General features: G+C 29.8%; 5 protein-coding genes across 5 annotated transcripts; 1 reads left to right on the top strand and 4 right to left on the bottom strand.

Moving 5' to 3' along the window:
• Positions 1 to 2,434: 2,434 nt before the first annotated feature.
• Positions 2,435 to 4,672, bottom strand: LOC116770622 (uncharacterized). The gene is made up of 4 exons (XM_032662167.2): positions 4,476 to 4,672; positions 3,192 to 3,359; positions 2,869 to 3,034; positions 2,435 to 2,745 (listed from the first exon to the last, which is right to left on the bottom strand). The coding sequence occupies exons 1-4, from the start codon at positions 4,560 to 4,562 to the stop codon at positions 2,576 to 2,578; spliced, it is 591 nt and encodes a 196-aa protein (XP_032518058.2). The 5' UTR covers positions 4,563 to 4,672; the 3' UTR covers positions 2,435 to 2,575.
• A 1,493-nt stretch (positions 4,673 to 6,165) lies between these two features.
• On the top strand, positions 6,166 to 8,817 carry LOC116770590 (uncharacterized). Its single transcript, XM_032662128.2, has 5 exons — positions 6,166 to 6,233; positions 7,163 to 7,360; positions 7,696 to 7,860; positions 8,175 to 8,322; positions 8,441 to 8,817. Exons 2-5 carry the CDS (start codon positions 7,190 to 7,192, stop codon positions 8,566 to 8,568), a joined length of 612 nt encoding a protein of 203 aa, XP_032518019.2. The 5' UTR covers positions 6,166 to 6,233; positions 7,163 to 7,189; the 3' UTR covers positions 8,569 to 8,817.
• Positions 8,818 to 10,942, bottom strand: LOC116770961 (uncharacterized). The gene is made up of 4 exons (XM_032662617.2): positions 10,695 to 10,942; positions 10,089 to 10,253; positions 9,705 to 9,882; positions 8,818 to 9,182 (listed from the first exon to the last, which is right to left on the bottom strand). Exons 1-4 carry the CDS (start codon positions 10,770 to 10,772, stop codon positions 8,995 to 8,997), a joined length of 609 nt encoding a protein of 202 aa, XP_032518508.2. The 5' UTR covers positions 10,773 to 10,942; the 3' UTR covers positions 8,818 to 8,994.
• A 608-nt stretch (positions 10,943 to 11,550) lies between these two features.
• LOC116770919 (uncharacterized) lies at positions 11,551 to 13,943 on the bottom strand. The gene is made up of 5 exons (XM_032662558.2): positions 13,736 to 13,943; positions 13,229 to 13,333; positions 12,962 to 13,033; positions 12,459 to 12,609; positions 11,551 to 11,867 (listed from the first exon to the last, which is right to left on the bottom strand). The coding sequence occupies exons 1-5, from the start codon at positions 13,820 to 13,822 to the stop codon at positions 11,731 to 11,733; spliced, it is 552 nt and encodes a 183-aa protein (XP_032518449.2). The 5' UTR covers positions 13,823 to 13,943; the 3' UTR covers positions 11,551 to 11,730.
• A 793-nt stretch (positions 13,944 to 14,736) lies between these two features.
• On the bottom strand, positions 14,737 to 17,598 carry LOC133318772 (uncharacterized). Its single transcript, XM_061520998.1, has 4 exons — positions 17,433 to 17,598; positions 15,838 to 16,005; positions 15,548 to 15,689; positions 14,737 to 15,373 (listed from the first exon to the last, which is right to left on the bottom strand). Exons 1-4 carry the CDS (start codon positions 17,517 to 17,519, stop codon positions 15,210 to 15,212), a joined length of 561 nt encoding a protein of 186 aa, XP_061376982.1. The 5' UTR covers positions 17,520 to 17,598; the 3' UTR covers positions 14,737 to 15,209.
• Between the last annotated feature and the right edge of the window lie 1,986 nt (positions 17,599 to 19,584).

Below are 19,584 nucleotides of genomic sequence, written 5' to 3' on the forward strand. Positions count from 1 at the left end.
TATCATTTCTATGTTTCTATTCTTAAGATTTAAATTATTTTGTTTATTTTAACTGTTTAGTTAAAATTTAAATAATATATATCTTGCTTGGTTGTTTTATGAATCATTTTTATATGAAATTTAGAAGGATAATATTATGAAATTAATATTTAAAAAAAAAGCTTTCAGTTTTTGTATGATGTTGGCAAAAATAAATAATTTTGTAATAGTATGTAGAAATAAAATAAAACAGAATCCTTGCTTTACATAACGCCTATAAAAATTTTATAGCAAATATATAAGAATACTACTATTGCTATAGCTCTTTAGGATACATGATTTCATGTTGCAAACACCGCTTAATGTTATAAATTCCCGATATTACTACAGTAAGGTACTCAATTTGTGTTGGGTTTAAACTCAAAAGGCAAGCAATGAAAGTAGCATGTTACACATGTTATTCAAATATATTATATTTAAAATTCTATTAAAGTATGTATAGGAGATCTGATATACCGTAATCTGAAATTGATGGACAAGGATAATGTGCTAGTATATCTTTGTTTGGAATCGGTAAAATATATCTAACAAGTCTAAACGAACACCACAGGATAGAATGTTTGCCTTTAGTCTTTCATATGAACTTGACGTGACAGTGTGTAAAAGTGTGTTCCAAACTTTTTAATTTCAGAACAGTATGAAAACATTATCCTTATATATGTAAAAGGAAGACATTACTGAAAACAGTTGTTGTCTGGGATTTTATTCTTTTTGTAAGACTAAATAGATCACATTTTTTTTTAAGAGATTAGATCTTTGTAGATCGTGTTATAATAAAATTTCTATACTTGACTGACGATAAATTAGGAAAATTGTATATATGTGACATGGAAAAGGAATATTATATGTGAATTGTCGGTTTTTTTTAATTTACAGTTTATACGTAACCTCGGTGGGCAGGTATAACAGCAGGATTGAGCTAAAATTATCATCCATTTGACAGTCATGATGTCAAGCGTTTTGTCGGGTTCCGGTGTTTTTTTGGATGAATCCGTATGGTTGATGGATCTAAGCAGTTGCCTTGAGATTTAGCTGAGTACTAAAAGTTAAGATTTTCATTGTGTCAGGTGGTTGGTTACGCAGAATGGCAGAATCCGAAAACAGGAACTCCGATCAGTGGTGGCCCATTTATTGGGTTTAACGTGTCTGTTCACCTTGACTCCATCTTTTTTTAATGCGTCCTTGGAATTCTCCGACGCCTTTAGTATTTGGGTATTAAGGTATTTTAGAACTTTAACTTTAGACGGTTCAATGAATTCAAAACTAGGAAAGCTAAAACATACGATGTCTCTGCAAAAGAAGGGTAGTGCTTTACGCCCGGACATATTTTTTGTCAATTCAGAGCATATGTGCGGTCTTGTGTGGAATACTGATGTCACAGTTTTTTAAAGGACTGTCAAACATTATTCCTCTTTTTTGGACTCTATGGAAAGATTTGTAAAAATTTCGTAACGACTATTTTTTGCTTTAACCCATCTAGTTATCATTGAACACAGCTACAATGTAGTTAATCTCTGTTTATTATTTTTGGAGTGTGTGCAGGAATTGTACGCTTTAGTTGGTGCATTCCCATTTTTATCATCGCATAACCAAACATTTGGAGGCTGCATTTTTTAACTGTAGCTCTTCGCGTTCAGATGAAGCATATGCTTGTTCCTTCCTCATGTGCACAGAAAAGGATTGGAACAGTGTGGCTGCTTCTGTTTCCTCCTAATTTCAATTTGGGTGTCATCAAAACTAGATTTAAGGCTGTTACTGACACTGTTTCTTCCACCTTAGGCTGAATTTCCACCTTTCAATTGGTGCAATGACAGTTAGGTGTCATATAGTGGAAATTATATATATACATGTATATGATATGAAACAAATTATTGTTAATTGTTGATCAATAAATCAGCAATAAACAATATTATAAAGTAAATGAGAAACTTACATTGTATGAAACGGTTGAAATAAAAGACAGTTTTATTTTTCAGCGTCCTTTACGAAATAATAACTTAAGGTTTAGAGAACAGTCAGCTTCATAATAACTTAAACAAAACACTCGTACATATAACATATATTTTGTACAAATATTAAAAATTAAAGTTAACTATACAAAAACTACAAAAACAAATTGTTACTTGTATAATTTGAACTAACATAATATACTGAAAAATTAATCTAAAAACTCAAAAAATCTTCAAAAAATTAAAAATGTTTTGGTTTTCAAAACTGTATTGAATATAGCGTTTGTGCATTACATAACCTATATAAAACTTGTTTAATTATTTTGATGTATCAAGAGTATAATCTTTTTTCATATAGTATGATCTATTTTCATACAAATTGTCAAAAATTATAAATTAGATCATAGACTAATTAAAATATAGTATAAAATAAAAAAAAAAAAATTAATTTTAATATGTTTTCAGTTATCGCCTGTGCAATACCGTATACTTACACCTCGTAAATAATTTCGAGTTGAAAAGACTATAACGAAATTGTCCGGTTTAATTACGTTATAGGAACGCTTTGGACTGAAATATAAAATAATTTATTGCAAAGTCTTAACATTTAAATTGTCATTTTTATCTGCGGCTATATTTTCTTGTAGTGTCGCGGAGCATTGAGCCTCCGCTTCATTATTCACGAACTGAAACTGCGCGTTGTTTTTCAGCTTCAGAACTTCACTTCGTACCAGCACCATGAGATACAGTTGAAGCACTGAAAATAATCATGAATTATATATATATAGATTGACTCTTACTTGAACTAGCTATTGATAAAGTTGTTTTAATAAATTATTTTTATGTTTGTTGAATCATATAGCGTTTTATAGTTACTTACATATAGTCCATATGAATGTCAGAAATATAAATATCACATATTTCAAAAGGAAAAAAAAAACAAATATGTTCATGTAAATCGCCATATTAACGGAAAAAAATGCTGTTACAGCTATAATATTATAGACACTGTATCTGTTGTACATTCTTATCATTCTGTGGTTTTTCTGCAAGAAAGAAAAAATGGAATCAAATTAACTATAATAAAATAATATTCAATAATATTGTTTGAGTTAAAATAATAGCAAAAGAGAGATATTAAGTTAACAAATTCGTCAGTTCATTACAGGAAGGTGTTGATGATTTTTGTAATGAAGTGCTCACCTTGTGCGCCCCAATAATAAATACAGTGTGAAAAACAACATCCACTAAACTATTCAACATGGTAAAAATTAGGATAGTCACAAAAGCTTCATGGTCTCTGACCACTCTGTGATATATTATTGCATATAATGTCATTAGTAAATAGATGAAAGACAACAGACTCAGGACCTGGAAATATGGATCAATAGAACAAGACACTGCAAATGTAACATTCATATTGCGGTAATAAAAGGAAAACATATACAAGTCTTATATATAATACATTTAAATGTTTGTATGTGTGTTTTGTCTTCAAAACCTATTAGAAACTTTGAATGTTTGGACCGCATAAACTTAAAATAACCCATGGACTTTTTTTTGTCTTCATAAACGAGTTTAACCAAAAAGAAATTTCTATTAGTCATTAACATATGTAGGGACACAGTGACACGGGGAGGTATGGATCAGTCTGCATAAATATTTGAATTTAGTCATTAGTACTATGCATGCCAATAATGAGGTCGTCCAAAATAACGCAAAGAAAAATACTTAAGTGGCAATAACCGTCGAATATCACTAAAATTTTTCAAATTCACGTTATATTCACAAAATACGCCTCGTTGCAATTGGTATTCCAATAAACAAATAACCAATATTCATATTTAACTGTAGGTACTAGTACCTAGCAGAAGACTGCTAGCAGTCTTTACACAAATTATTTGACCGGTCACAAAACGTCTTCTTTTTAATTCCTTAAAAGAAATTTATATTATTCTTTCTCTTTATAAATCATAAATGATTTTCCCTATATGTACATGACATTATTGTGTTGAACCCCTCTATATTCGTCATAATTTACTTTGAGCTAGTGTTACTGCGTTCTAATTCTCAGGACATGGATTGTAGCCAGTTATTGTCTGCCTTATCTCGATGTTCCTAACTCGCATATCGAATGTACTAATTTATTTACTAACTAACACATGCTTTGGATCCAATTCATTTATCTAAAACATCACGAGTAAAAATTTTCTTGCTAAATATACACCCCTTCATAACCTTATTTCGTTAAAATTAAAAAAAAAACACAACATATTAATGCTATTAATTAAACTTTGTGTTGGTTATTTACGTAACAACCTAATAACGCAGTAGGTACATTTTGTTCCTTATAAATATATCTATAAAAAAAAATATACCCACTGTTGAATAATCAAATAAATGGTAGGCGAAATATTATGAGAATTTAAAACGAAACTCTGTCTATGTGGGAGATTGGAGTATTATGACATTGAATATTGAACTCACCAACTTAACGTATCCCGCAACTAGCAATCCTATTCTAAGAGGTATACAGAAGCAGCATCTTCTTAGTACTGGGATCTCACAACGCATTTTGTTCAATAGATACAGTCAACATAGATATAGAATATACGACATTTATGTTAAAGGGAGCGCATAAAAACTGTGTTTACACCAGCTATTGTAACTGATCTGCCGTCGGATGTTTGACGGGCTGTTTTATATGATAATACGACTAAAAATAATATGTTATCGGAAATTTATTTCCCATTGTATTAATCATTGGGATTTGCTATCCCAGGACGCGTTATCATTTAAAAAAAAACGCTCATTGTTTTTAGCTTAATCAATCTGGAATCTGAAAGGTTTTGAATACTAATTGATAAGCGAATAGGAAGTGATGTTAGTGATAAATATTTACAGGCATCCGACAAAATATGTACGTTTTATTACGTGTCAGTTTTGGTCGACGAATGGGTTCAATTAAAATTACAATTGTGTAGTTGACCGGGCAAAATTCATACTGAGTTACGGTAGATGTTTTAATTACATATAATTGTTTATACTTATTCTGCTATTCGGTACGCCGCGCCACCGGGTCAGCCCGTAAGATAAAAAGAAAACAACTACATTAGATATGTCAAAAACAGTATCAAAACAACTGAATTTTTTAAATAGTTATATATTGACATCTATAATTATACTACACGAACGTCATTCAATTGTTTTGCCTAACCGAACCCTTTCCACTGAAACTTAAACTTTATGAAATGGTATTAAAGTTAAAATTCACTTTCAAGTATTGCCACGAATCGTTTATATGGCAGTATAGACTATAGAAGGGTTGTTTTTTGACTTATTCAGACAATTTTTTTTATTGTAAAGGCATTCCTCGTAGTTCAAGGAATATTCAAAAAAAGAATTAGCTAAATCGGTGCAGATACTCCCGAGATTCGATCTTAGCAACACATTAAGCTAACCATTTTATTTCGATATTTTTTGTTTTATGTTTTTTGCAAATAAATCTTCGTACGTCATACTCAAACCGATTTTAGTTTGATGGATAATAGTTTATAAAGTGTCTTACAGAAACTGACCAACTCAAAGATCTGTTATCAAATTTTTTGTAAGCATTCACAGTGATTATTTTGATAAAAAAAAATGGCAAGAAGCGTTGTATAGAAACATCTTTGTTTATGAATTCAACCGCTCTGCTATGTACGTCGTACTACAGAACACTACGCACTTATTAATATTGCACTGGGCACTGGGCAATGACGACCTTGCTATAATCTTTATCCGTGACTTCGTCAGGCTTGGCTTTAGAATAGATCCCGGGAGAAAATTTTAGTTTTTAGGTAATTATAAAAAGGTTAGGCTCTAACCATACGAGACCAATAAAGCAGAAATTTACTTTAATCTTTTTTGATACATTTTATTGACGCTGCCCAAATCCGATTCCAAATAATTATGGAATTGTTAGTAAATTTTTAATTTTAGTTGTTTTCGGAAAACGCAATGAAATATAAGCCTTATGCAAATGGAATATCAATACGCAGAATTCGAAATAATATGAATAAGTAAATGTACATTTGATTAACAAAGAGATACTTCTTGCACAATGTCTTAATCATGCATGTGAATGACGTCACTTTAGTTTTTTTTTTTTAAATGAATTCGGCCATTTCGTCTGCAGACGTACGCGCCAATACAACTGCCATTAATTATAACAAAGAACGAAAATTGCCGGTCTGGATTCTTGAGGTAGGTGACTTAAAAAATCTATTTTTATATCATTATACGCTAAAATATTCATAGTTAGAAATAAAAATTTTCACTGTTAGAAATAAGTTTTTTTTTTAAATAAGAAGAAGGAATTTAGGTACATAATTAATTACAGAATTGCTTTTGATAAAATGAATAAATAATTGCAAATAATAAACATTTCTTTTAATGCTGTTTTCATAATAGCATATATAACAGTTGTTGTGCGCTGGACCTTTCAGGTGTTTTGACATATCTTTAATAAAACCAAATGTTGAATTTAGTAATTGTATTGTTTGAAATGTATTCCGCAAAAAAAAAAGTTTTTTATTCATATACCGCGAGAAACACTAAAAAAACCGCGTAAGTTTTTTCTAATAATACAATAAGGCGAAGTAATTCGACAATATTAGTTAATAAAATGAATACTAGACAAAGTCTTGAACCTCATTATGTGAAATTTAATATGTTCGAAGAAAGAAATTGCAGACAAACGATATCATTCTTGAGTAGGAATTGATAAACTTTAATTATCTCGACATCGAAGTCCATTCCCATTCTATTGAATGAATGTATTCGATTCCTATCGTTCAATCTATTTAGTGTGCAGCAGCAAGCGGTCCAGACTGAGCAAGATTTTGGTGAAAACTAAATATAGGTACTAACTTTAACCAACATTCTGTGTTAATTAAAATTCTACTCTAATACCATTAGTTAAGAACCAGATTAATTATTTAAATGTTCCTTATTGTATAGGCGATGTATTTATATAATTACATCTTACGTCACCCCTGCTATTTACGGAGTATTTAGTGGTGTGTCTCGATATAATTTTCAACAAATGTTTACCGAGTTAAAAGAATTAGTCAATGATTATAATTCGCATCATTAACCATCAGATTAATTTTTATTTATTCTTTTGTTTTCAGTTTCATATTAGGTGTTGTGTTTTGCGAATGGAACCTCGTGGACCAAGTTTAAGTGGTGGAGAAAGACTGACAAATAAAGAAATCGGGATGCTTAGAAAAATTTGTTTGAACTCTCGCTGTGATTTGCCAGATCCTGATAGGTGTTGTTGCTGCCTTCCTTTAAGACCTGGTCTCCTTACATTAGCTTATATTAAATTGGTAAGTTTCTTTTTATTTTTGCAACACAAAATATATTAAATTTTTTGCTATTATTAATTAATTTATTTAGTTAATATTTTTGTTTGGCCAGCAACTAGTAGTATATAACTAACGACTCTGCTTCAATATTTACGAGAATAATAAAATAGGTATACCTACCTATATTAATAATAATAAAATGTGAAGTCAAATCCAAAATGGCCACCCAATTTCAATTTAATTCAAAAGCTGTTAACTTATAAGTATTATTAATGATAAAATACAAAGAAAAAAATGTGCTTATGTTTGGCCATGTCTTGTATGTCATGTAAAAATCACATAATTTTTCTTTTCAGGGAATAAGCGTGCTGTTGTTATTGATAATAATCTATTTCATTCTAATCATTTATTTAGTATTCACTCAACACACGGATGTGACCCATGTATTGATATGGATAGCTCTTTGTCTTGATTTTGTGGACATAGTTATTGGAATTATCATAATTGTAAGCGCTCATAAGGTAAGAAATTATTTGATAAGACTTTCAAATTTCTATTTGCTTAGTAGGAGTTTTAAAAACAAACTTACATATAAACAGTTTTGAAATTAAGAATCTATTGATAATTTTGACGCGTTTTTTATTACATTTTAAAACTTAATTTTTTTTTATATCTGTGAACACGCAAATACAAAAGTTGATTCCAAAATTACACATACGTATAATATGCGTTACAATCCGTTATTATTCAGTAATATATCCGAGTTTAAGGCATTCCATGGCACGTTATACATTCGTATTCAATTATGTGATTAAAATATTATTATTTGTTTCAGAAAAGCATAAAATTCATGGAAATTTATTATAAAACTAGTATCTTTGTCTTTCTAATGCTGTCGTTCCTGTGCGCTGTGATATTTCATGTTATAGCAGAACATGTGTATTCTCTTCTAATCCTGCTAACTGTGTTTTTCTTAATACTGTGTAAGTAAATTTTCCCATTATCGTATTATATTTAAGATGGCGCAGGCGCGAATGATACGTTATTTTTTATATGGATTTTGTGTAGAACTTTGATAATATTAAATGTTTTTTTTTCTAGTGCTGCAAATATATATTGTACTACTAGTACGCAGTGAGGTCTTGAAGTTGAGAAGCAATGCACAATTCCAATTTTTAAATAACGAGACTGAGCCAGAGTGTGTATATATCAATGGTGGTAGTACGTGACGTTTCTGGTGCACAGATTACGTACAGATAAAATAGAATGCCGTCCAAAAATCGTCACAGATAATTTATATAATAAAAAAGACTTTACTATTGTTTAAGAAAAAAAATTCTTTGGTAACAAATATTTGTTACGCCATATTTGTGTTGTAACTTGTAAGGGTATAATTTTTTTATATTATTTAAAAAAAATGTGATATATGAAATACATATTTCTGTACTAGTTTTTTAAATATATTTATTTTGACTGAATTATGTTCTGTTTGGTTTTAAAATAAAATTTTACTTAACATTTCATTTATACTATTGAGGCAAACCGAACAGGTTAAAACGTTGCCTTTAAGGGTAGGGCTATGCGAAATTTATTCTAAAATACGTAGATACGTAAAGAATGTGAAGGCTGTGTTTTTATTTTTTATTTTAATAATACTATATTGATGTGAAATCAGTCATTTTTCCTAATTCATACTGATCACAATGATCATTCATCCTGTTGTAAGATTGTAGAGTGCAATCTTCGTCCAACAAACCGTCGACAGCTGGTTCGTAACTTCCGTCTTTTAAATCCTCCAATGTGTTTATGTAACTACGAATTTTAGTTATAAGGTATACTTGAACTGCAAACAAAATAAATATATATTAACCTTTGTTACGAGATACAACATACATAAGAAGTTCTATTATATAATAGTTCTGGAGGTGATGTGGGATGAACAACGAATAGTTAATGCTATTCATTGCGCTCTTGATATGGTAAACTAACTATTATGAATGGACTGAAAAGTTAAGTAATATCAACGGTTTAGACAAGTACAATACACTTTTCTGTAATCAAATTCAGTTAAATAAAATAAGAATACTATGTTAATTTGTTATGATTATTAAGATATGTTTATAAATGTAAAAATATGACAAAGTCCTTGTATTTTTGGACCAGTTTTCCAGGGGTTAGAAACTATCGCTGCCGAGACTTGGTATTCGCAGGTTTTTGACATAGCATGTCGTGACATAAGCAATAGCAATGGATAGTATCCAACAAGTATGCATTTAAAATTAAAATGTAAATAAATTATACGATAAACGTATGTCAAAAGGTTGGGAATTTCTTGCGATGATTAAGCTTTTATGAAATGACTTACGTAATAATAATATTATAAACGGGATCCCAACTACAAGTGTTAACCACATAACATAATGTGTAACTGTCTGGTAGTTCTTGTGTATCTGCAGTGGCAGGTAAAGTGAGGAGACTATTACTTCAATGATAATTAGTAGCGATTGGTATCCGTAGAAAACTTCTAATAGGCCACGGCTTTTCTGCAACAAAAGGAACAGCTTCGTTCATTTATTCGTTTTAATTGATAAATAATAAAAAAGATACGGTCATACTTTTTGTGGTTGTATTGTGGGTTTTTTACCAAAAATTATATGCTTTATATACTAAATATTATACATATGTAACTGAAATTAATTACGGAAGTCAATCTCATAAAACGTTTATGGTATAATCAAAGCGTACTCACTCTGTGCAGTCCAGCGACCAAAATGATGTGAAATATTAAATTTATGATCATCGAAGAAAAGGTCAGCGACAATTTTATGAATTCAGACGGATAAAACGGACCCTCGCTGTCCGCGCAGTCGCTCAGCTGGAATAGCTCATGCAGTATACTCAGATAATTTACTACCTGAAATTTAAAATAAATTGGTCCTAATATCAACCAAAACAGTACGGAATGATTAGATGTGAATTATATAATGTTATTTTAACAAATGTACCATCATTTCTGGTCAATCTAATATACGTGGCCTTATTTATAAAATTCTTTGAAAATGTATGGTTACTATTAAATTAATTTATCGCATTTGAGGATAATTTACTATGACTTTTTATTATTTTATCGTACATATATTTTCTTCTTAATGACAGTAAGAAATAAAACATTTCAAATCTAGAACGATCACATAAAGTCTTTCTAAAACGGATTTTATACTGATTCTTTCTCGGTGACGCTGTCAGAGCCGCAGGGCTAGCATGTACATAACATTACAATAAAGGAAAGGATGTAGGGTTCAGTTATAACTGTTTGAAGATAATAATTGCTATTGATTTAATAAACATTACTTACCAAACCAAAATATCCATAAGTAACCAACCCATGCCTCAACGGTAAACACAGGCAGCGGTTTGTGGATTTCCAACACATTATCAGCTGTTTATACTAGATATTTGTTTAAAATACATTAATTATTTCATTACTAACATTACGTACTGTAGAGCGATCACTGTTTGATATTATTTTCTCACAAGATTTATACTATATCGCTGGGTTTTACTTGAAATAAAAACTTCGGTTTGAGCTCCGCCTATTACCGAAGCGTTTGGTGATAATAATTACGACTAACGAAATTATTTGAATATGTCTGACACATATATATACAATTATATAACAAAAGAATACGAGATGTATTTTTTATATAAAAGTGATTTAGAAGAAATTAACAATAAATAAGTAAGCGTGGAGAGGAAATGTATTTTATTCTTGTTTTCCTTAAAAAAATCAGTTTAGTTTTTTGCGTAGTTCATAATTGGAGCACTTTATTATTGTCGATTATCTCATTAGAACTCTTTTTTTGGTTGATTAAGCGAACACTTACTGGTCATATATATTTAGCTTGCTAAATAAATATTTTTTTTAATATATATAAAACAACGTCGAACAAACAGAATGAAGAGCATATATTCAATGTACATGACGGCGATAAACTTTGACCGTTGGTAATTTTTATTAAATATCACGTCATAGCACTGATGCTAACGATTTACACAAAGGAACTTAATGAATTATATTAATGTTGCTCAAAATCATCTTCAGTTCTTATCATGTCCTTATTTTTTATTCTAATCGGTACACAGATAATTATTTCTATGTATTTAAGTCCACTATATAACCGAACATTAAATATATTTAAAAAAAAAGATGATAGAGAAAAAAAAAATTAATTTATTAGAAAATATTTGTAATTTACAAAATTTAAACAAATAATAATATAAAATCAAATACACTTAATTGACTAAAGAGAAACTTGAATTAATTATCTACATCACAATAGACGGTGATCTAACTCAAAGGGGGTTTCGACCCTCTAAATGAGTTCCGTAGCTTAGAAGGGGTTTCTTCCTAGTTGGATGGGGGTTTCCACCATCACCTCTGCGGCATGGTTCACGTAACACAGACGGCTTGAATGACGCAGCTTGAGCAGTTCACTTCGCACCAACAAAAGAAGATACGCTTGGATACCTATTCATTAAATTATTAAAGGTATATCAATAAAAATTAAACCGGGCATTCGTGGAATTGCTTATCAATAACTATTTCTTTATTTAGGATTAATAAAGAATACCTATTTATGTTAACGTACTGTAACATTAATGTAAAAAAAGTGAGCTTCAATTACTCTTTTACTTCAACGTATTACACAGTATATCAGAATAGATACGTGGGTTGTGGTTAATTGTTAGCGTTTAATGTAAAATCTACATAAAAAAGTTAACTATTTATTAATATATTAGTATAAAAAAAAATTGGGACTGATATTTAAACTGAAGGAAAACATGAAGATAAAAATAAAGTATGATAGAAAAGAATTAAAAAAAAAATAGTGGTTTCGGTTTACTGATATGGGCAAGTCTTCATTTCGTCTGAACGTAATGGTTGCTTCAAAGTAACCGAAACGTCGGGGGTATGTTGTCTAATATAATAAAATAACGCGTAGTAATCCGAAGATATTAGTTTAATTTAAATGAATACTAGCGAAAGTCTTCAATTCTCATTCTAATTAAAAGTCTCTAGTCATTAAAATATATTTTAATTACTAAATGTTAAACTCACTCAGTCCGCATATCACGAAGCTCCCCTCCACTATGTAGTACGCCCAATGATGCATCATATTATCTTGACGTACTACTATGAAAGTTACTAGTGACGCCAGTGTTGTAGTTATTCCGTAGTAGTAGAAAACTCGGAGCAGCTTGGTCTTTTTCTGTCAATATAATATAATTACTTAACATATTACAACTATGGAGGGGAAGTGTGTGTTTGATTGTGTGTGATATATGCAAGAACTAATTATTCGAAAACTCTTTTAGTTAATGTTCTATGTAAAAGTACACCAAAAATTATTGAACCAGACTATTTTTAGTCTGACAATTGAGATTTATGAAGAAAATCTACTTATATTATTAAAAAAAAAATTAAGGCTGAAATGACTTTAGTAACGAAAATAAAATATTACCAGATGAAACAGAACTGTGGATATAAAAAAAATTATATCGAACCAAAACCTTTCATGTTTCGTGAGTTCAGTCTTTGATATATAAATTTCTTAAACCTACCGTATGAGCGCCAACCAGTAGCACGATATTGAATACGATTTCTGCGATGTAAAGCACCAGAGCGAACCAGACCTGAAGAGAAAACATTTTTGTACCAAACCCGCTTCATGAATGCTTCGGTTCATCTTATCATTAAAATTATCAAAATAAAATTTATTTATTGACACTTAAGTATTTATATATAAGGCTATTAAGACAACACCTAATTACCAACACAGGTTGATGGTAACTATATTTTTTAGATTAATGAAATTATTTATTATTTACCTGAGAGTAAAATGAAACCCCCTTGTACATGGCCATAGTGTACGGCGTGTACATATATTTGATGTTAAGTGCTATTTCCAGCGCTACCACAAATAATGAGAATAACTGAAAATATATTAATAATATTATAAGTCTATGATTATTTTGGTAATTTTATAAAAAAAACCTCAACTGAATTAAAATAATTTTAAGCGTACTTATATATATTTTTAAATTGTTTATTTGTAAAAAATTTCTTCTCATTTATATAGTAGTTATTGGGAACGTAGTGTATAATTCAAAAGGGAAAATAGACAACATTTATGGTACAGTGTGCGTGTGCATAGATTAGGATAAAACCTAATCTTAACTTATAACTGTGAGGATTAAGAAGATTCTTGTAATGATTTAAGCCTAAAAAAATTTCTTAATATTAAGTTAACAACAATTTCAAAAGGAAATTGTTAACAAGTTTCTTGCTACGAATTATACAAGCATCAATATGTATGTAAATAAAACGACACTTACCAAATTGAGATATCCAAAAATAAGAATACCGTGTCTCAAAGGTAGACAGCAACAGCATCTTTTACACTCAGGTATCTCCACGCGCATTGTTTATAACGAAAATTTAAAAAACAATCAGGTACAAAGACGATCTGTTCATAACATGTATGTGTGTTAGTGACACAAGTTATCCAACTAATGGTTTTAGTGTGACCGCTGACTTCATAAGATTGCTCTCATGAAGCTGCGCCACAATTATCTTATTTATCGGTTAAGGTGCGGAAATGTGACATTGTGTATGCTTTGTGTTCCTCGTCCTACATTTATCAAGACAAAACGACCCACGGTATCGCTGGGCTGGACTCTATTGATAGATCTCAGTTTCACATATACAAATAACAAAGAAATTACTTTACTATTTCGAGCATGTGCTATATAACTTATGAATTTAATTTATTAGCTTCTATTCAATTGATTTTATTGAAGTAGCCGTGATAATTGTCTTGATATCTTCCGATACTTTCCACCACCAAAAGCATCTCTGAATTATATAATTATTTTCATCCAGTCAGTTAGAATAGTTAGATTCTTCAAAGTATAGATGTAATACGTGCTTACTAATAAATATCTTTTATAAGAGCTGGAGTTGGCACTGATGTTATAATAGATTTAGACTGGATGAAATCACAAATCTTGTTTCAATATATATAACTGTATTCATAAAAATATATGTATTTGTAGAATATATCTCGAATTTAACGTATAATACTGATTTATAAGAAACATCAAGGGTTCTATTTTGTTAGTGAAACGATCTCAAGAGACAATTTACATGTTATGTATTCCTCATACACGTACGTGGATATTATTTACATGCCAGTTCCCTTTTTTATTGTGTCACTGTAAATAGGAATACGGGAAAAAAATATTTTAATAACAGCTTTACTATCAATAAATTTACTTGAACCAATATATATAGTTTCAAATGAATTTTAAAGTATACGTGAAATAAAATACGATTGTTTTTTTTAATTAAAATTTAGTTTATTAAATCTTTATATACTAAATTAAGTTTATGAGTTATATACAATATATTATACACAGCCCAATATTTATCTCTTTGGCCTACAGTTCCAAGTCGCTGTATTTACCAATGATAATTAAATTATTGTTCATATTGAACAATTTTTATATTAAGATATGATTTAAAGTGAATCTGTCGAGAGAACACTTGTAAATATAGTCCTTATAGCTTTTATATATGTACAAATTTTTTGTAAAATACTTGAAGGACGTATTTTTACTATCATTTTTAATATATTTTAAACCGACAAGACTGATGTCTAACTAAATTTTCAATATGCAAGTAGTAACTAAAACTTTGAAACTTGTCTTGTATACGAGCTAACAAAGCCTTCACCAAATGAGTATTTATGTTATACTTATAAATAATGTATTATTATTATAAAAATAAATTATTAAGATTATTATTTCACTACACTGTTTCGTTTGGAACAACAATGTTCGGGTAGACGCCGTTCCCTTCGACTCTAATTTCCCCGTTTATGAACTGTTGCAGTTGATTCTCATATGCGCTACCTTGTATGTCCATATTCTTCAGGAGAGTTCTCACCAGGAACAGAAGGTATAAATGTATACCTGGAAACATGATTAAACGAAAATAAGTAATATTCAAAACAAGTTTTTTTAAATCATATTCATCAATGCCGAATTTTTCAATCTACTGTCTAATTGAATTGTTTATGAGTAGTATATTAAATTTATGAGTAGTATATTAAATATAAATATCAGTCAGTATAACTATTAACTCACACAATCCCAAACAAAACAGAGCCAACAGTTCAAAAGCCTCGAAGAATTGTGAACCGACTATGGACACTATCTCCAATATAACCACAGCGACAACCGTCGCTAGCGTGTAGTAGTAAAATATCTTCAAATAGATCATCATTTTCTGTAATAAAAATATTTATTATTAATAAATAATACTGTGATATAAAGGATATACTTGGCAATTAATGAAAATCCATTCATTTTAATATAAATTATAGATAATAATTTGCAAAAGACTGATTTAATATGCTCTTTTTTTAATTACTTACTCTGTGAGCCCCATACAAGAGTACAATGTTGAATATGATGTCCACAACGTATATGGTGATACAGAGCTCTTCCTCCATTCTGGTTGCGACACCATGGAACAACATGAGCATCCCGTACCCTTCATTAACTGAAAGACTGTACACCCCGATCATGAACATGGAGAATAGCTAGAAGAAAAGGAAACTTTATTCATTACATCTTTAGATATTGCTATTTAGAACAATTTTCATCATAATTTGTTGTAATTATTCGAGACAGGCATAAGCCATACAATTATAATTATAAGTGATGATTAAAAAGTTATTTAATATTAGTTTTGCACAAATAAATTTTACTTGTGACTTGATATCGATTCTGTACGTGTTGTTGAAACGGTTTCCTAAATATAATTGTGTCAATTTCATGAATCCTCTCTATGCTAGCGCTAAGGCTTTTACTTTAAAAAAAAGTTCAATTTTTTCAAAACTTTCAAAAATATTCTTAAGTTATCGGGTGACAAAATAAAACTTATTGTTTTTGTTAAAATTGAGACATTTCCATAAGGGAATGATATTATACGTAATAGTCGCTTTTTATTGATTAGTCAGTATCGCAATGAACAGCATCCGGGATGAAAAATGGTTCTACAAATGTAATTATCAGATAGCGTGTAAGTTTTGCGACTGCAGGATAATGTATAGGATTTTTTCCTTATATCCAATACGTTACGCGTAATATTTATGTATTGTTTTGATTTCAATCAATGCTAATATTTATAAAATCGATGCAAAACCGCAGAGACCTCAGTTTATCTCACTTTATATATATCTAACCAATAAAATGTAGGGAAAATAACTGTTGATAGTGCAGCGTTATCGGAGACTCGGGTTTCCGTTTTCAATATTTATATGTACTAAATAATCCATTGAATATATATGTCTGTTTATTACGTATAGAACTCGAAAACTCGTTTAAGTTTCTCAACTAAATATTTACAAAAACGTATATACTTTCTGTTTAATTTATTATTAGCAAGAAATTATACTCATTATTTCAACTATCACTATTTCAATTATTAACTGTTACGAACTTATTTTATGTTCTTTATATTTTAGTTATTTAATTTGAATTGTCAAATGTACATGTAAAATGTAATTTGATATTACTGTCACAGATAATTAAGAGCTATTAGAAATATTTTAAAATTCTATTTGTGGAACATATAAAAACTCCTTTGTTTATGACATATACATTCCTTTCTGTTTATTTTAACAACCACAAACCCCTATTGTAAGCTTAATTATATCTTTATTTGTCAATACTTAACTAGTCGGATATTATCTCATTAATAATTTCCGTGTCTTCCATTAATAAGTTTTATCTTTTATCCTCTATTTTATGTTTTCCCAATTAAAATATCGACGCCATTATGGAAAGTAGTAATTAAATGTTTGTAAGCATGCAATTACACAAATTAAGTACTTAATATAGTACTGTGAGAGCTTATACAAGAAATTTAATATAAATACAAAATTCTAACGACATATTATACAAAGCATCTACAATACGATGCATAAATATAAGAATATGCATCATAAATAAAATTTATACTCACTATATTTAAATAGCCGAACACCAATATCCCTCTTCTCAGGGGCATGCAAAAGCAACATCTTCCGAATTCTGGTATTTCGCAGAACATTTTCACAGAAACGAATATTACAATCAGACAGTAACGTCCTGTACGCCCGTTCACAATGGAGCGACTCTTTTATCTCATTGGATTTGACGGATCTTATATGGGGCGTGAATATGATGTATTGTTTACGTCATTATCAGCATTCGGGTAGTTTAGATTTGTTTTCCCATTTCCTATATGATAAGCTGTTACGGGAATTGTTTATGGATGACTATAAAGCTGACTTTGGGTTTTTAACGGATATCTGATGTTTGAATGAAACTTATATTTTCGGATTACTACGCGTTATTTATTTTTTTATTATGAACTACATGTGTATACACTGCAGCAACCGTGATCACGGGCTGACGAGATGAGAATCTCGTCGGGAGTGTGCAGTTCAAAATAGTAAAAAAAAAAAAAACTCGTAGGAATCCGAAAATATTAGTTTTATTTCAAAGAATACTCGCGTACTTACGCGATCTTAGATCTTAGATCTCATTGCGTGATGTTTAGTTTAGAATGTATTACGGAACGTAAACGGACCAAATGTTTTTAATTATAATATTAATTACATGCGTAATATACTCGTAATAGCAACTGAATATGTTTCTTAAAGATACCTTATTGCCATCCAACATCTAAAGTGCCATGAAGAGAGTTTTTAATGTAACAGCTCCTTAATTTTATATATTTATATGTAACTAACGCCACAGAAAGGAGAGGGGTAAGTATTATTTTAGCATAACCACTATTCTGACCAACATAATATAACTCGTTTTTCTCTGCTCATTTTCGGCTGACCTAAAGGAAGTTTCTTGTTATGTCCATTACGATTCATTAATATATTATATTTTTTGTTTTATGGAGTAGTAATTTACTAGTCACTAATTCACCTAGTAACGTTGGTATTGTATTTAATTTGAACTATACATTTTAGTTATCCAGACTTGCGATCATAATTTCTACTAAACATAACAAGAATATTGGTTTTGTTTCTTATTACACGTGTAATGCCACTAAATGGAATAGGTGAAAGATGTGACAAGCGAACCACTACGGGTCGTGGCTTTATAAAAAAAATAATTGTGAAATGTGAAGGACTAAATGAGAATTTTATACCAAATCTTTTACTTTATATATTTATTAGATCAGTGATAAATAACTTTATAAATTTAAAAAATTCTTTGAAATAAAATATAATTAAAAGGTTAAAGGAATTGAGGTAGTAGTAGTTATTTTAACTTCGTAGAAGTGTGGATTCGGGTTGCAACTGTAGTGTTGCAACACTACACTTAATGCATTAAGATACTGTGTATTGCCTTGAGAAACAAAAAATATACAAGATTGAAAATAGGAACATTTATCTAGTAATATATTTAGACAGTAGAATTACGAAGATTGGATTGACGATTATTTTAAATTGACACCAGATCTGATCTTTTATATAACAAATTTTGCGCCCTACATATAATCAAAATTTTTTTATAAGTTAGTGTAAGTAATCACCGCGTATCTCATAGTCTTAAGGACTTAAGAACGTCGCTGTCAAAAAAAAGCCGCTTGTATAAAGCCATCAATTTTAATTTTAATTTTTCAATTAATATACGTTGGTAACATTGAAAATGTTTAGAACTGGCCAATTTAAAAAATTAGCAATGATATATATTTTTTAAATTTCAATATTAGTACTCTTTTGTAACCTAATTTTACATTATTGCATTCATTTGTCAATTGTTTTTGTGAATTAAAAATGAACCTGACGCAAGAAAATTTTCGGTCAATGATTTATTATGACTATCGTTGTAGGCTAATTTAACGGCTAAGCTATGATAGGCTGCGATTAGAATTTCTTAAACAAGCCCCATCGCGAGCCACTATTAACGAGATTTAACGAGTTTAAAGATGGACGTAGCAATCAATGATGTTCTGCGTGAGAGACGTGCTTTAACAGCGACTACTGAATATAACATGATGTGTTAATGTTACTGAATATAAGAGCAGATGACAAGTTCAAAAATATTATAGGAACATTTAAGCCTCAGGAATCTTTGTACCAGATGGATTCCCATACATCAACCGACGACTA

This window comes from Danaus plexippus, chromosome 7 (assembly GCF_018135715.1).
Source record: "Danaus plexippus chromosome 7, MEX_DaPlex, whole genome shotgun sequence".
Lineage (NCBI taxonomy): Eukaryota > Metazoa > Arthropoda > Insecta > Lepidoptera > Nymphalidae > Danaus > Danaus plexippus.

Excerpts from the sequence above, each read along its gene's own strand:
- LOC116770590 (XM_032662128.2), top strand. The coding sequence starts at position 7,190 with ATGGAACCTCGTGGACCAAGTTTAAGTGGTGGAGAAAGACTGACAAAT. Across the intron at positions 7,861-8,174 it reads TAATTGTAAGCGCTCATAAG|AAAAGCATAAAATTCATGGA; the intron begins GTAAGAAATTAT and ends TATTTGTTTCAG. Across the intron at positions 8,323-8,440 it reads TGTGTTTTTCTTAATACTGT|TGCTGCAAATATATATTGTA; the intron begins GTAAGTAAATTT and ends TTTTTTTTCTAG.
- LOC116770622 (XM_032662167.2), bottom strand. The coding sequence starts at position 4,562 with ATGCGTTGTGAGATCCCAGTACTAAGAAGATGCTGCTTCTGTATACCT. Across the intron at positions 3,360-4,475 it reads TTGCGGGATACGTTAAGTTG|GTCCTGAGTCTGTTGTCTTT; the intron begins GTGAGTTCAATA and ends CCATATTTCCAG. Across the intron at positions 3,035-3,191 it reads TTATTATTGGGGCGCACAAG|AAAAACCACAGAATGATAAG; the intron begins GTGAGCACTTCA and ends TCTTTCTTGCAG.
- LOC116770961 (XM_032662617.2), bottom strand. The coding sequence starts at position 10,772 with ATGTGTTGGAAATCCACAAACCGCTGCCTGTGTTTACCGTTGAGGCAT. Across the intron at positions 10,254-10,694 it reads CTTATGGATATTTTGGTTTG|GTAGTAAATTATCTGAGTAT; the intron begins GTAAGTAATGTT and ends TTTAAATTTCAG. Across the intron at positions 9,883-10,088 it reads TGGTCGCTGGACTGCACAGA|AAAAGCCGTGGCCTATTAGA; the intron begins GTGAGTACGCTT and ends CTTTTGTTGCAG.
- LOC116770919 (XM_032662558.2), bottom strand. The coding sequence starts at position 13,822 with ATGCGCGTGGAGATACCTGAGTGTAAAAGATGCTGTTGCTGTCTACCT. Across the intron at positions 13,334-13,735 it reads TTTTTGGATATCTCAATTTG|TTATTCTCATTATTTGTGGT; the intron begins GTAAGTGTCGTT and ends ATATATTTTCAG. Across the intron at positions 11,868-12,458 it reads CTTCGTGATATGCGGACTGA|GTATCCAAGCGTATCTTCTT; the intron begins GTGAGTTTAACA and ends TTTAATGAATAG.
- LOC133318772 (XM_061520998.1), bottom strand. The coding sequence starts at position 17,519 with ATGTTCTGCGAAATACCAGAATTCGGAAGATGTTGCTTTTGCATGCCC. Across the intron at positions 16,006-17,432 it reads TGTTCGGCTATTTAAATATA|CTATTCTCCATGTTCATGAT; the intron begins GTGAGTATAAAT and ends CTTTTCTTCTAG. Across the intron at positions 15,690-15,837 it reads TCTTGTATGGGGCTCACAGA|AAAATGATGATCTATTTGAA; the intron begins GTAAGTAATTAA and ends TTTTTATTACAG.